The 16,182-nt window shown below is 34.8% G+C and overlaps 4 protein-coding genes across 4 annotated transcripts; all 4 read left to right on the forward strand.

The window, feature by feature from the left end:
• Positions 1-428: 428 nt before the first annotated feature.
• LOC149288707 (olfactory receptor 5AR1-like) lies at positions 429-1,364 on the forward strand. The gene has a single exon (XM_089491414.1). The coding sequence runs from the start codon at positions 429-431 to the stop codon at positions 1,362-1,364; it is 936 nt and encodes a 311-aa protein (XP_089347540.1).
• Positions 1,365-7,349: 5,985 nt separating this feature from the next.
• On the forward strand, positions 7,350-8,309 carry LOC149288708 (olfactory receptor 5AR1-like). Its single transcript, XM_089491415.1, has one exon. The coding sequence runs from the start codon at positions 7,350-7,352 to the stop codon at positions 8,307-8,309; it is 960 nt and encodes a 319-aa protein (XP_089347541.1).
• Positions 8,310-11,133: 2,824 nt separating this feature from the next.
• Positions 11,134-12,090, forward strand: LOC149288709 (olfactory receptor 5AR1-like). The gene has a single exon (XM_089491416.1). It carries the CDS (start codon positions 11,134-11,136, stop codon positions 12,088-12,090), a length of 957 nt encoding a protein of 318 aa, XP_089347542.1.
• A 2,988-nt stretch (positions 12,091-15,078) lies between these two features.
• Positions 15,079-16,044, forward strand: LOC149288710 (olfactory receptor 5AR1-like). Its single transcript, XM_089491418.1, has one exon. The coding sequence runs from the start codon at positions 15,079-15,081 to the stop codon at positions 16,042-16,044; it is 966 nt and encodes a 321-aa protein (XP_089347544.1).
• The last annotated feature ends 138 nt before the right edge of the window (positions 16,045-16,182 follow it).

Genomic DNA, 16,182 nt, shown 5'->3' on the forward strand with positions numbered 1-16,182 from the left:
TGCTTTTATACTTTTGGAAATCATCTCTATGTCAAGAACATACATTAAGGTAATGTGTATTAATTCAGGATTTTTATGGAACGTTTAGAGTGTCTTCTTTTAGGTTTGGTTTACATAAAACATGGTATAACCAGATGATATCCATTAGAATGTTTTTTTCCCAATCTGTAATGTGTATCGTTCTGGACAACAGATCAAATGCATTTAAATATTTATTCCAATCCAAAATTTATAGCATTTTGAACAATTTACTCTATCACAAGTATATTAAAAATTGAGATATATCGGTCAATTATGTACCACTATTTTACCTATTTTTTTGTAAGTAGATAGATAGATAGATGATAGATAGATAGATAGATAGATAGATAGATGGATGGATGGATGGATAGATCAATATTATCTTGTTTAAGTCACCTTGCAGAAAAATGACATTTGAAAGGCAACTAAATCTAACAAGATTTACTATTCAAACCTTCACTGATGCCCCGGAACTCCAAATACCTATTTTCTTAATCTTTCTACTTGGCTATCTCATCATTATCCTTGGAAACTTCACTATTTTTGTTGTCATTGTAAGTGAAGCTAGTCTTCATACCCCTATGTATCTATTTTTGATGAAACTTTCACTTCTTGATATCTCCTGTGCATCAAACATTCTACCCAACATGTTACATATGCTTCTGACACAACACAAGACAATTTCTTTTGTAGGATGTATCACGCAGGTGTATTTCTTCATATCCCTGACCTGCACTGAGGTCCTCTTGCTTGGGGCCATGGCGTATGACCGATACTTAGCAATATGTCACCCCCTTCATTACTTTATGCTGATGAGTTTCAGACACTGTGCGTTGCTGATAATGGCCGCTTTTACCATAGGCTTCATTGATCCAGTGGGACATGCCGTCTTTATATCTAAGTTGTACTTTTGTGCTTCCCATCTTATTGACCATTTTTTCTGTGACGTTTCACCCTTGCTGAAGCTCTCCTGCAGCGACACATCGCATGTAGAAATGTTAACGTATGTGGAAGGGACATTCATTGTTTTCCCAAATTTCCTACTTACGTTAATCTCATATATATTCATTATCGCCACAATTCTGAAAATAAAATCTGCAGAAGGTCGGCAAAAAGCCTTCTCCACCTGCACCTCCCATCTGACCTGTGTTATTATGTTTTATGGAACTATCTTGTGTTTGTACATGAGACCCACGTCAAGCTATTCTCCAAAACAAGACAAATTCTTTGCTCTTCTGTACGTTGTCTTGGTTCCGATGCTAAACCCAGTTATTTACAGTCTAAAAAATCAAGATGTTAAAGGTGCTCTAAAAAAACTGAAGAACAAGATAATATGTAAATAATGTAAAAATAGTAATTTATCACAAGATAAATAAATCAAAATGAATAATGTGATCAAGCATTTTTAATTATGTTTTTTTTCTGTATTTAATTTAAATAGGTAAGTTTTGGTAACGTGGATAACACTATACAAGTTTTGAATGGCAGAAAGGAAGTTGTGATATTGGTATTCCAATTAGTGTTCCAAATGATAGCTTTTATGAGGCCAACATAAAAAAGATTCAAAGTTACAAGAGCTTTCGAGGCCTCTGTGTTGTCCTCTTAACATGGACCTTTAGATGGTCCCAAAAGCTTTTGTAAATTTACATCTTTTTATGTTGACCAAATAAAAGGTATACAATTGGACTAAAAACTCTTGGTTTAATAAGACTATATACATTTTTGTAATCGTTATTCCACAGATCTAGGCTCCACCAAACAATGATGTGAATCTTCTGAGCTAGCTCAATTCATGATGCTTTTTCACTAACCTGTGAGTTAGTATGACTGTTGGTCCCTATATGGTTCCTGTATGTTATAAAAGCTATCCTAATCACTAAATAATCTTATATGCAGATTTATGAATAATTTGGTTAACAAATGTTATTGTGACTTTTTTCATACATAATTCATGTTATTATATTATTTCCTGTTGTATTATCATAAAAGATTAATGTCTATGTCTTCAAAATGCTAGTACAATGGAGGCTGAATTCTTTTAGTTTATACAGAGAATATTAATGAAAATTGCAGTTAAAACAGATGTGTCTCACTGTTCAGGCCCATACTGGCCATCTAGGACACCGGGCAAGTGCTAGGTGAGCCATTGGCCTTAAAGTGCCAGGGCTACCTCGTCATCGGCCGTATGGTGCTGACACTATTACAGTACACTAAATAAGCCTTGAGAAAATGATTGTAATAAGTGATCGGAAGTGTTCTTAATTGGTGGAGATTGGTCTAGGAAGCCTTTTTAAGACTGGGAAAGGGGATTTAGGACAGTAAATGCATTAACCATAGTAATGTAGCTACATTTTGAAGCTTTCAATATCTAAAATATATATCTCTTCAACATTCTAGCAAACTATTATATTACAATTTTGCGTCAACATTTTTTTTCTAACTCCTTCATTGGTTCATAGGATTCAGTAAAAATATATTAGATATATTAGAATGAATGTACATATTACTCGTGATTTATTTGCTCATAAAACTCTATCTTTTGAAGTTATCAAAATTAAAACTTTAATGAAGCAAGTATACCCATTTTTAAGGATTCAATGGATTGATCAGTGAATAACAAGTAATCTTAACATCATTTTTTCAAAGAAAATTAGTCAATTTCAAATAAAAATATTATCAGTCTGTGGCAAGCATGCTCTTAGAATGGGCAATGCCTGTTTCTCTAATTCTCCCACAGGAGGACCACACCTGGAATACTTCCACAAAACAAAAAGGAGTATTTCTAAAATTCTTGCAAAGACTTTATTGTAAGTCCAGATGGAGTAAAGTAGTGCAACAAACAGAACAAGTGAAATTGCTTGATGCATTTCCACCTTAGTGCTAAGTCATAAGCTAATTAAACTATGTAACTAACTATGTAACAATCAATCCTTATATGTTACCATAATTATATATATATTATTATTATAATATAAACTATTATAATAATAATAGTATTATATATTATATAATATATAATATATAATATAAATATTATATATAATTATATTATATAATATATATATATATATCATATTTTATATATATATATATATATATAATATATATATATATTATATAATATAATATAATTATATATATATAAAATCCAAGAGGTTAAAATGGATTCAGATCCCTCCTTCCAATTAATACGTAATGTGGACAAAGTGACCTAATATTTCTCAATGGAGAGAGATTGAGAGCTCTCCCTCTAATCAATTTATAGTGCAGAGTAGCCCAGTGTTACTAAAGAGATCATAAGTATATTAAACATACTAAACAGTGTAGTACATTCTCTGGGTTCATATAGCACATGCTCAATAATGAATTGACCAGCCTCGCATGAAGAAACAAGCAAATCCTCTAAATGTGTAGGACCAATGTCTCCTCACGTATACTGCCATCAGAAAAAAAGCTTCAGTACTAATACGTATTTTACTCTTAGTGTATAGTGAGAGAGTCTTATATTAGCTATACAAATTACACATACAATTTGCATCAATGTGTAACTCAATTGTGACCGTTATTATAATATGTAACTATACGTTATTAGGTTAATTGTGTGTTTTCATTAGCAGCCTGAATAGGACAGGTGGAGCAGCTCCATCCATTATAAATGGAGTAGACCTTGGTTTTACCTGGATTTTAAAAAGGTTGTCAAGGAACGCTAACTGGTGGGAGTGAAAGTGCACTTGTGTTTCGCTAGGGTCATCAATAAGCTCATCAGAGCCAAATAAATTATGAAGCAGATTTGAGGAATTCCCTCAGAGGCTGTTTGCACTAATGTGTAAAAGGTATGGCAGGTATGTGACAGAAGGACATGGCAAGGATAACTCCCAACTAATTATATTTATACATGCTAGAGGGCTGTGCATTTGCAGGTATTGCCAAAAGTGTCACGGCAGAGGAGACTTTAAATTTGTCCTGGCAGTGCCCTTTTCCTGAGGCTTCCTTGGTAACCCTGGAAGTTCCTACCTACCATTTCATTTCTATGGCCCTTTTCAAGTACCATTGAAGAATCTTGGTGCCTAATGTGTTGGGTCAAGGATGCTTTATGGCCCACTGGGAACTGCCTGATTCTGAGATCTGATCTGATACTCAGCTTCTAAAAGATTATTATTGTTGCTTCTATGTACTATGGCTTGAGTCAATGTATGCCTGAATGTTTATGCGATGATTTATCACAGTACACTACTTACTACTTTATTGACTGTACATGTTAGGCCTGTAGTTAGAAAGAACTCAACAGTCTGTAGATGATGCAGTATTGCGATAAACACAAATTAAATCAAATGGATGAAGAAGAAGTACGTGTGGTTATTCTTTACCTTTTTAACAAGCATATTGCATATGCACTTTATGTCACAAAGTGTTATAAAGCAAATGTATGCTGGAGAGAGAATCAAGAGGGAAAGGGTCAGGCTTGCAACAGTCCACAAAAAATTAGGCTGTTTTGTATACAATCTCCTTAGTGATATTCTAGTGCTTAAAGTGACTTCTACATAAAGAAATTTGAAAAATAATGGTATATAATAATGGTAATAAGCCTACAGATTGACCTTAATAATATTGGCTGGTCTCAAACATTAACCCACAAGAAGAGAAACAAACTGCAAAATAGGGGACTGGCGCAGCCTTATCAATGATTTAAAAAAATAAAACTTAACTTTTATTGAATATCTTTAAAAATAAAATTAAGGGACTGAAGTTATATTTAAAACTAATGGTACTAGCTTTTATAAGTAATTATTATAGGTTTACTAAATGAATAACCGTGAATAATAGTTGACGGAAACCCTAGCGCGATAAAAGAACAGCCTACCTAAAAAAAATCCTGCACCTAACTCCTACGCAGACCTAAGCGGATTTACGGGCTGTACCTTGACGTGAATGGGCGGTCCTGCTGATGTCAGTGGGAGTTTCCACTGACATTGCGGGAAACACCCCCATTTGAAGGGAAAATGGGCGGGGAGTGGCATGTGTCAGGACCCCTGCTCTCATGACCTGGAGGATTTGGTTGTTGACCCAGAGAACCAATGCCTCTCCTGGAGTTCTCTGGGTCAAACCCGAAGAGGTCTCAGGTATGTTAACTTGCAAGCAAAATAGACTAGACATGTTTCCATTGCAACATTAACCTATAGCTGGCTCCAGAGCCGGCCTTAAGTGTTCTGGCGCCCTGTGCGGACTACTCCTCTGGCGCCCCCCATCCCAAAAAAAAAAGAAAGGAAAAAAATCTCCCCCCTCTGCCCCTTCTCACTATCTACCCCCCCACTTCTCATTATCCTTACTTACCTTGTTGAGTCCTGCGGTGGGAGCGGGAGGCGTCCGTCTTCCCGCCATGCTGCGGTGCACGCTTCACAGCTGAGCGTCAGAATAATTTCAGCGCTCAGCATGAAACGCTGGTACCGCGACGGAGAGTGAGGAGCGCCGAGCGGTTGATGAAAACTTCACGAGCAACCACTCGGCGCCCCTGCCCAGGACTTAAATTAAAACACCGTTTTTTTTGTTTGTTTTAGCTTTATTTAACATCCTCCGTGTTAAATAAAGTTAAAAAAAACTTTATTTAACATGGAGGATGTTAAATAAAGTTAAAAACAAACAAACAAAAAAACCCCCGATGTTTTAATTTAAGTCCCGGGCAGGCGCCCCTGTTGCCATGGCGCCCTGTGCGGCTGCACAGGTCGCACACCCCTAAGGCCGGCCCTGATTGGCCCTGATCCTAACTCTAAAACTTTTCCATGTCGCAAGTTCAACCAATAGGAATCCAGGAAAGTTTATATTAATTAGTTCTGAAAAACATTAGATGTATCAAGGCGACAGTTGTTTCATCACTGATGTTCACACACCGTTTTACTCATCAAACTTCGCATTCCCTGGAGGATTTTCTTTCTCTATAACATAATATAACTGAGCGGAGCATAACTGCCACTTTGCGCAGCCTTCCCTTCCTTCACCTAAGACTGCATTTTCATGGAATCACACAACATAAGGTAATATGACTTATATTACTCACAAGAGAAAATCTCATGCCTGACAACAGACAAGAATATTTTGCAATATTTTTTTAAATATTTTTTTTATATGAGCTAGCGATGAACATTTTAAACTAAAACAACATGTATATCTAGGAAGGCCCCTTATGGCTAACGTGGCAAATGCTGCTTTAAAACTTCAATTTGTTGGGGTTTTTTTCACATTTTCTATAAAAAAAAATAAAATAAAAAAGGAAACAAATTGAGCAAAACAATTATAAGACTGTTCGTGGAAATTCTTACAAAAAGGTTTGTTGTATAGTCAACCATTTACAAAATGTAAATATTGTATAATATGGGACTAGGACATTTCGTTAAATCCTAAAATGGTGAAATAAGGATTCGTAATATGGTATGTAATTTTTATATACACAGTATATATATATATCTAATGTGTACCTTAGCATGGCAATTTTAGACAAATCATCATTCTAGATGAGCTATGGATGTAAAATAAAATGCAGTTTTTTAACTGTTTTGATATAAATCTTGATATAATCTAAACAGATTACCAGAAATCCCATTCTAACCGTTTAAAACTGTTGAATATTTGTGAATATTACAATGGTTGTTTTATACTGACAATCTCAAGGTAACAATATCACTATTGTGTATAAGTGGGAATTGAGTTGTTTTCTTGCCCTTTTTTGTTATAATTACAGTGGCAGGAAAATGTAAGTGAACCTTTGGAATTACCTGGTTTTCTGCTTTAATTACATTAGAGCTCATGTGCTGGTATGCTCCCTGATTTATAGTTTAAACAACCAAGAAACGTTAGAACATGATAATATGCTAATCACATATAATTTTTGGGCTATTCCTTAGTTATTTCTCTAAATTAAAATGTATAGCATGAAGCAGCATACCATCTGAGTAAATGGCTTGATTATATAAAAAAATAGATTTTGTTGGCAAATTAGAAGGTTTCTTCCTTGAGATAAAAATTGCATGATTATATAGATGAAATAGAAGAAAGAAAATGTAATTTTTTTTTTTACAATATTTTTTTCATCTATATAATAATAATAATAATAATAATAATAATAATAATGTAATAATTCCATGTGGAATTATCGGAGTTCTTCCTCTCAATTCGAATGATTCTTTTTTTTATCTTTAAAAATGTCTCCTGGGACCTCTATATGAAGGTAAAACAACTCCACTGAACGGCCTCTACAATTGAAAACTAATGACTACTCTCAAAATCAACATTAAACAACGTTATTGGCTTTTTCAAGACAAATGTTATGTGACATCATGCTAGAAATAACTATTCAGAAAATGACATATGAAAATCCAAAAAATTGGACTGGATTCACTATTCAAACTTTTACTGATGTTCCAGAACTCCAACTACTAGTTTTCTTACTTTTTCTGGTTGGCTATTTCGTCATTGTCTTTGGAAACATTACTATTTTTACTGTTGTTCTACGTGACTCTAGTCTTCACACCCCTATGTATTTGTTTTTGCTGAAGCTTTCGTTGATTGATATCTCTTGTGCATCAAACATTCTACCCAATGTGTTATACATGCTTATTACACAACATAAAAAAAATTCTTTTGTGGGATGTATAACCCAGATGTATATCTTTATTTCCTTGACATGCAATGAAATATTCCTGCTTGGAGCCATGGCGTATGACCGATATGTAGCAATTTGTCACCCCCTTCATTATTTTATCCTAATGAGTTATAGACATTGTACTTTGCTAATAACGACTGCGTGGCTCCTAGGTTTCATTAATCCTATAGCACATGCCGTCTTCATATCTAGGTTGTCCTTTTGTTCTTCACATGTCATTGACCATTTCTTCTGTGATGTCACACCCTTGCTGAAGCTCTCCTGTAGCGACACATATAGCGTAGAGCTTTTAACTTATTTGGATGGGATGTTAATTATTTTTCCAGATTTCCTGCTTACTATAATCTCATATGTATTTATCATTTCCACTATTTTAAAAATACAATCCACAGAAGGTCGACAAAAAGCCTTCTCTACCTGCACCTCTCATCTGACCTGCGTCATTATGTTTTTTGGTACTATAATGTGTTTGTACATAAGACCCGCGTCAAGCTATTCTCCAAAACAGGACAAGTTTTTTTCACTTCTTTACGTTGTCTTCGTGCCTATGTTAAACCCGCTTATTTATAGTTTAAAGAACCAAGAAGTTATACATGCCTTAAAGAAGCATACAAACATAATAATATGTCAATAACATTTACTTGTTTGGATTGTTCCTTGGCTCTCTCTTTAAATTAAATTATATAACATAAAGATGCAAATGATCTGAGTAAATTGCTTTATTATATAAAAATAGGTTTTGTTGGCAAAGGTTTATATATAATATATATTAAATAGAAAGAAAATTTAATAAAATGCTATATGGCATTGTTCTTATTTCGCTTTAATTTGCTTCAAAATTAATTAAACTAATTTTATTTTTCTATTTCCCATTAATATTTTAGTTAACTTTATGCACTTTTCTCTGATGCTTCAAGTAACTAGGCCTAACACATGGAAACAAAATAGATATTTCAAAAAATGATTAGAATAAAGTTCAACAGGTGTATGCAAGCATATGACCAATGCATACATGTGACATGCATCCCATTAACATGTATTATGTCATATATGTCATAGAAACAGAAACTGTGACGGTGGATAACAACCAATCGGCCATGATCTTACTTGTACATAGACATGTTCCTTAATACAACATTTAAGTGACAGGGGTCAGCAATAATAATTAATTAATAATAATCTAATAATTAGACTTTTTTATTAGTGACTAAATACATATAAAAAGTATATCCTGGCAATATAAATAATTAAGGGGTTAAACACACACAAAGAAATGTTGCACACAATCATTAAAGGTGACAGAAAAAAAGTAAGTCGTCTCCGAGACCTGGGCCTACTTCGAGAGACTTTAATGTTAATGCTTAACATCCAGAGCTGTACTGGAGAGTTCAAGTGGCAACTTTCCAAAGTCGTGAATCTTGAGGGGTGAGAGGGGCGAGTGGCTCCAGCATAATGCATAGTTGAAAAAGGGAGGTGGCCGTTGTACAGGGCATTCTCGGTCCTTAATGGCTCCAAAAGATATCTGTACTTCAAAAGCAACAACCAAGATGGAAGTCGCAGCTCGGTGGGTCAGTCAAGGGAAATTCTGCAACCTCACCAATGGAATCATGAACCCCAAATGGTCACAAAAGTAAGACAGGGGGACTATAGGGTGACCACATCGGTCATGTTTTCCAGGACACATATAGTTTTTATATGTTGCTGACCATCCAAGAGACAATGCTGCCCTGCAGTATGTGTCATGTATAGACTTATGGAAGGGAATCAATTAGCTAGTTATGCCTCCTCCATACTACAGGGCAACATTTTATCTTGGATGGTCAGCAATATGTAAAAATTAGTGTGTCCTAAAATTAGTAAAATTTTTTGAGAAGAAGAACGGCTACTTTCCACGCTTTTTCACAAGAGGATAAAAGTTTTTTTTCTCCAGATCTAGTATCTAGGTTGCAAAGTTTGTATTATCCGGGGGATTAAACATTTCTATAACACACAGGGCTGCGAATGCCTGAGTCTTTCAGAGCCTTTCTGCTACCTGCAGCTCGGCTCTTTCCAGTTTACATCTATCAACATCATCAGAGCAGAGATTCCACATGGGTTTGTACCAAGTATTTTTTTAATTTAAAACACTAAATAACCTTGCAATATTATTTTAATATTGGAAATAGTAGTTAAAAAAGAAAAGACAAAAATATCTTACATTCCTTTTTTTTTTTTTTACGGAATATTGAAAATGTATTATACCTCCTGTGATTCGTGGATTGCGGTTTTGGTCTAAATTATTAGATTGAACCATTAAAAACCATAGACAGGCAACATTTTCCGAGTATTGAAAATTTTTTACATAATCTGGTTAGTTTAAAATTATTAGTAGAAATGTTAAATAAAACCAATAAATGGGAATTCAAGTAGACACGTGGCAGATAGTGCCAGTATTCAGCCACTTTTGTTACTTTTAGAAAATTCCAGAGGCGTAAATAGAGATTTGTAAAATGATATATTTTGTGAAATCTTATGTTTCTTTTAATGGCACAAATTACCAGTATGATTTGTCTCAATGCAGATGAGAAATAGCTGGGTGGGATTTTTTTTTAACTATAAATTTAATTTATAATATGCCCATTAACGGCATTGGGTTAATACAGTTTGCGTATAGGAAAAGTATAAGAATCCATAATGCAGGTGGATAGTGAGATTAAAAAGGGTGAGATTAAAAGGTAGATTCGGGATCGGAGGGATCCTACAGTAAAAACTTTCAATTTCTCAACCCGATATGAAGAAGAACGCCTATAATAATATGTTTAGTGTTGAGGGAAACATTAGAGCGCGTCTCCATAAACCTTTTTTGCTGCAGATAATGACTTGAGACTAGCCTGCCAAAAATGTTGCTGTTCTACCTCATCTGCTGAATTTCACCTTTTTAAAAAGAAAACATTGTGAAAATTATCATTTTTCAGGGATTTTTTTGTTATACGGTTGGAAAAAAAATCACAATCTGGAAACAAAAATGTCTTTGTTTTTTTCCCCCTGTATTTAACTCTTCGGGGGAAGATTACAATTATTATTATATTATAGTGACCGATCTGCTCAGCTTTACTTGTTTAACATGATAAGGAGTTTAATTTGTGTATTGTCTACATGAAATTGCATTTTTTAATATTGTAAATAAAACAGTCAACTCTCCTTATTGTACATTTTCAACCAGCTTAATCCTAACGTTCCTGTAAAACTGGAAGATCTTATCCAGAAGATAAATTGCTGCTCTGCGTGGCCTCTACTGAATACCATGTGAATATTATGTGGATCTTGTTAAGAATTTAGTGTCTACTGGTCATCTGAAAAGCATAATATTAGGAAAAACACCACAAAACAAACTCCTACGAAGAACAAATCTCTGCTGTTAAAATCCAAATATTCTCCTTTTATTGATCTCTGGATCTTGTAAGTGATTAAATTATAAGATGCGAAAAATAAAATCTGAAATTCAACACAACGTAACTGAATTTTCAATTGAGGGCTTTATGGAGATTCCAGACCTCCAGATCCCTTTGTTCTTAGTGTTCCTTTTTATTTACATTTTTATCTTATTTGGGAATATGACCATTTTTGTCATTATTGTGACTGACTATTACCTGCACACTCCAATGTATATTCTTTTGACGAACCTTTCATTAGTTGATATTACCTCTTCTTCAGATATTTTACCTAAACTGTTAAAAATGTTACTGACACAAAACAATATGATTTCATTTCTAGAATGTGTAACACAGATGTACTTTTTTTTATCTATGACTTGTGCGCAATTTATCCTGCTTGCAGCCATGGCATATGACAGATATATCGCGATCTGTCACCCCCTTCATTATTCAGTTCTTATGGGTTTCAGACACACAGCAGAACTTGTGGTCATTACATGGACCATAAGCTTCATGGTCCCACTGGCCCATGCGTTCCTTGTAGTTAAGATGTCCTTTTGCATGTCTCGCATTCTAAAGCATTTTTTCTGTGACCTTGGAGCATTGCTGAAGCTCTCTTGTGACGACACCTCCATTGTGAAAATCATTAATTACATTGATGGGGCACTGGTTCCGTTTCCAGCATTTATTTTCACTTTTATCTCATATGTATTCATTATTTCTGCTATTCTCAAAGTAAAATCGGCAGAAGGCCAACGTAAAGCTTTTTCTACCTGCACCTCCCACCTCACGTGTGTTACTCTGTACTATGTAACTACTATGTGTTTGTACTTGAAACCTACGTCTAGCTATTCTGCAAAACAGGACAAATATTTTGCCCTTCTCTACAGTGTTGTGATCCCGATTCTAAACCCCATCATTTATACTCTGAAAAACCAAGAGGTCAAAAATGCTTTGAAGAGATTCAAAAATAAGTTTGCATTATGTAATAAAAATATGTAACCTTTTTTATCACAGGCAGTTTCCTAACCCTTTTGGGTGGTTGTGGGAAATCTGTGCGCATCCTTTGCATCGTGTAGGAGATATACCAGTACATCCATAATAGTCACATAGATCCCAATGCCTATTGATCAACATATTTGTTCCAGATATTAATACTCCATTAGAAGCATACCTAGGAACTTCCCAGGATAGGCCACCCAGAACTTTCTCTCTTCTGGTGGCTTCATGAAGTGGTGTGGCAAGCTCTACACAAGGGACAAGGATAGCCCCAGGCAATCTTTAAATGGTGGTGGGCATACTGGGAACTTCTAGGCTCCAACTACCCAGAGCCTATCCTTGTGGGACCGACCAGGGCATAGGTGGGCATTCCCGCTGTCGTCGGTGGACATTCCTCCTGACATCACGGGAAACACCCGCATTTAATGGAGAAATGGGCAGGGAGCGGAACATGTCAAGAGTTTTCCTGTTCGCTATGCTGTGTATTTTTTTATTTTTCATTTTTAGTTATATTATGAAAAAAATAACACTTTTAATTTTCTTTTTTTACATTTTCCTTTTGTGTTAAGAAGGAGAAACTGTTTTTCTCACTTTCTCCCCTCCAATCTCTCCTGCATATATCACACTGTGATCAGCAAGCAGGGTTCCATAGACTTGAATTGCTGAACGCAATGCTTGTGATCAGCCAGCAGTAGAAGCAATCGGAGATCTAGGCAGACCCTGGAAAGGAATGCCTAATCGAGAGAGAGCATCAGAAAGCTTGAGAGAGTCTAAATGAGAAGGTGAGGGTGCGAAAGGGTTTGAGTAAGTGTGGGAAAATTAGGAGTGCTCTGCTCCATTTTCATTTGTTTCATTTTCAGACATTCCTATGAATTGATGAAATTGGCAAATTTGGTTAAAATGTAAATGTATTCCAATATAAAGTATAGTGACTTATCAGTAGGTGGGCAACACAAATCTGCCAACTCCCTAAATCTGTGTTGGCCAACTTCAAGTAGTCATGTGTGCATCACTCTTTTTCTTGCGGAAGTTGTACATTTCTTGTAGAGCAAGAAAATGCTACTTCCACACTTTTTCAGAAGATAGTAAAAACTTTCCCCAGATCTAGGTGGCAAACTTTGCATTATCTGGGGAATTCTGTCACACGGTATAACAGGGCTGCAAGTTACTATTCTTTTCAGTGCCTTTCCACTACCTGCAACACGGCCCTTTATCTCAACAATTCATATCCACCCAACAGCATCAGAACAGAGATTCTACAGGTATCTATAAAGGTTTGTACTAAATATGATATCATTAAAATCCCTTTAACAATAGCCGATCCGCTGCCTGATAATATTATTTTGAAAATAACAATTAATAATGAGATGACAGAAATATCCCACATTCAATGTTTTTAAAAAATATTTATTACATCTATTATGCTTAGTGGATTTCAGTTTTGAGACAAGTATTGGATTCAACCTTTAAAGCTATAGTGTCTCATCTCATGAGCATTGAAATCTAGTGTGTTCACATATTAGTACATAATATGGCTAGTCTGAAATTATTAGTCAAAATTTTAACTATAACAAAGAAAAGGTAACTTTTAAAAGGAACTTGAAAGTGCTAATATTACACCTCTATTTTTTTTTTAAACTTTTTGTATTTTGTACGCATGTTGCAGAGATTAAGGGGTAGACTCAGGATAGGAAGGGTCCTACAGTACAAAAAGTTGCAATCGCTCAGTGCAATGCGAGGAAGAATTATATCATTAGCGCTCGTCTCCATAAATCTTCTTTGCTACAGATGATGACTTCTATCTAATTTACCCTTCTTAAAAATAATATAGAAATTCATGCTTTGTCTAAATCGCACCTTTTGATCTTGTAAATGAAACAGATCATTGGCTGTATTGTACATGTTGCTTATATATATATATATATATATACTATTTTTAAATTATGATTTATTTCATAAAATAAGTAAACAGTTAACCAGCCTAATTCTAAAGTACCCGTAAAGCCGGAATATTTTTTTTTAATCTGGATTAAATGTGGATTGTATGTGCAATATATTGCTGTATAGGTGGCCTCCACTGGAACCCTTGTGAATGTTTTTATATGTAATGAGCCCCACTTTAAATCAGCACTATAATTACCCATATATTGTGTTTTTGTGAGGTTTCTGTCAATAATATTTCCGGTTCTATGGATCTAATACTCTTCTGAGACTTTTGTAAATTGAAGAACACCACAAAACAAGTTTCTACGAAGAAGAAATTGTTAAAACTCTACATTAATAGATTTGCAATAAATTTTAAGAAAAATTACAGTAGTTATGAGAAATTTAAAATTTGAATATCAAGAGAATTCATCTGATTTCAATTCAAGGCTTCACAAAAATTTGAGGCCTGCAGATCCCCTACCGATGTTCTTAATGTTCCTCTTTATATACCTTTTTACCTCCTTCGGAAAAAGGGCCATTTTTGTCACTGACTACTACCTTCACACTCCAATGTATATTTTTTTGACGAATCTTTCATTAATTGACATTACTTTCTTTTACTTTTATTCTGTGATTAAATCTTCAGGGGGAAGACTAAAATTACAGATCTGCTGTGGTTTATTTTCATAACATGACAGAAAGCTGAAATCATGCATCATCTAAATGAAACAGAGCCTTTTAATCTTGTTCTTTTTTACAAATCTTGCATATATGCCATTTTGAAATCATAATTTATTTCATAAAATAAGTAATTAAAAAGTAGCCTAATTATAAAGTTTCCGTAAAGTCAGAATATTTTTTATTTGTGTGATGAGTGCCACTTAGTTACCCAGACCATGTGTTTTTTTATGAGATTTCTGTCAAATATATTTTAGGTTCTAGGGATCTAATATGCTTCAGACGCAGGAATGTTGAGGATTAAAGGACACCACAAAACAAAAGAAATTTCAGCAATTAAAACTCTTACTTTCAACAGCACATTCGCAATAAACCTTAAGAAAAATTATGGTAGTTATAGGAAATATACAATTGAATTATCAACAGAATGAGACAGACTTTTCAATTCAAGGCTTCACAGAAATTTCAGGCCTAAAGATCCCTGTGTTCTTAATTTTTCTCTTTATTTACCTTTTTATTATCCTTGGAAACATGACCATTTTTGTCATTATTGTGACTGACTATTACCTGCACACTCCAATGTATATTTTTTTGATGAATCTTTCATTAATTGACATTACTTCTACTTCAGATATTTTACCTAAACTTTTAAATATGTTACTTACACAAAACAATATGATTTCATTTCTAGAATGCGTAACCCAGATGTACTTCTTTTTATCTATGGCTTGCGCACAATTTATCCTGCTTGCAGCCATGGCATATGACAGATATATAGCAATCTGTCACCCCCTTCATTACGCCATTCTTATGGGTTTTAGACACATAGCAGCACTCATCATCATTACATGGACCATCGGTTTGATAGACCCGTTACCACATGCTTTCCTTGTCTCCAAGATGGCCTTTTGTGTCTCCCATGTCATTAACCATTTATTCTGCGACCTCGTACCGTTACTGAAGCTCTCCTGCAGTGACACATCTCTTGTGGAAAAAATAAATTACATTGACGGGGCGCTGATCCCGTTTCCTGCGCTAGTGTTCACCTTTATTTCATATGTATTCATTATTTCTGCCATTCTTAAAATAAAGTCTGTAGAAGGTCGACGTAAAGCCTTTTCTACCTGCAGCTCCCACCTGCTGTGCGTTACTCTCTACTACTTAACGACCATGTGTTTGTACATGAGGCCTACATCAAGCTATTCACCGAAACAGGACAAATATTTTGCGCTTCTATACATTGTGGTCGTACCGATGCTTAACCCCATTATTTACAGTCTAAAAAACCAAGAAGTCAAAAAGGCTTTGGACAGACTCAAAAATAAGTTCGCAGCATTACTAACTAAAGATTAATTTGCGTTACCTGTTAAGGAAGTTTCCATGGGGGGCATCTGGATCTATATACCACTTCAAACACAGACTTGTACATAGTCATGCTTATACCCTTCCTTTGGATAGCATTTTTATCATCTCATTTCCAATAAAAATAAT

Source organism: Sceloporus occidentalis, unplaced genomic scaffold (genome assembly GCF_023333645.1).
Source record: "Sceloporus occidentalis isolate IW3139 unplaced genomic scaffold, rSceOcc1.0.p SCAF_50, whole genome shotgun sequence".
NCBI classification, from domain to species: Eukaryota; Metazoa; Chordata; class Lepidosauria; order Squamata; family Phrynosomatidae; genus Sceloporus; species Sceloporus occidentalis.

Coding starts and splice junctions, on each gene's coding strand:
- LOC149288709 (XM_089491416.1), top strand. CDS start 11,134: ATGCGAAAAATAAAATCTGAAATTCAACACAACGTAACTGAATTTTCA.
- LOC149288707 (XM_089491414.1), top strand. CDS start 429: ATGACATTTGAAAGGCAACTAAATCTAACAAGATTTACTATTCAAACC.
- LOC149288710 (XM_089491418.1), top strand. CDS start 15,079: ATGGTAGTTATAGGAAATATACAATTGAATTATCAACAGAATGAGACA.
- LOC149288708 (XM_089491415.1), top strand. CDS start 7,350: ATGCTAGAAATAACTATTCAGAAAATGACATATGAAAATCCAAAAAAT.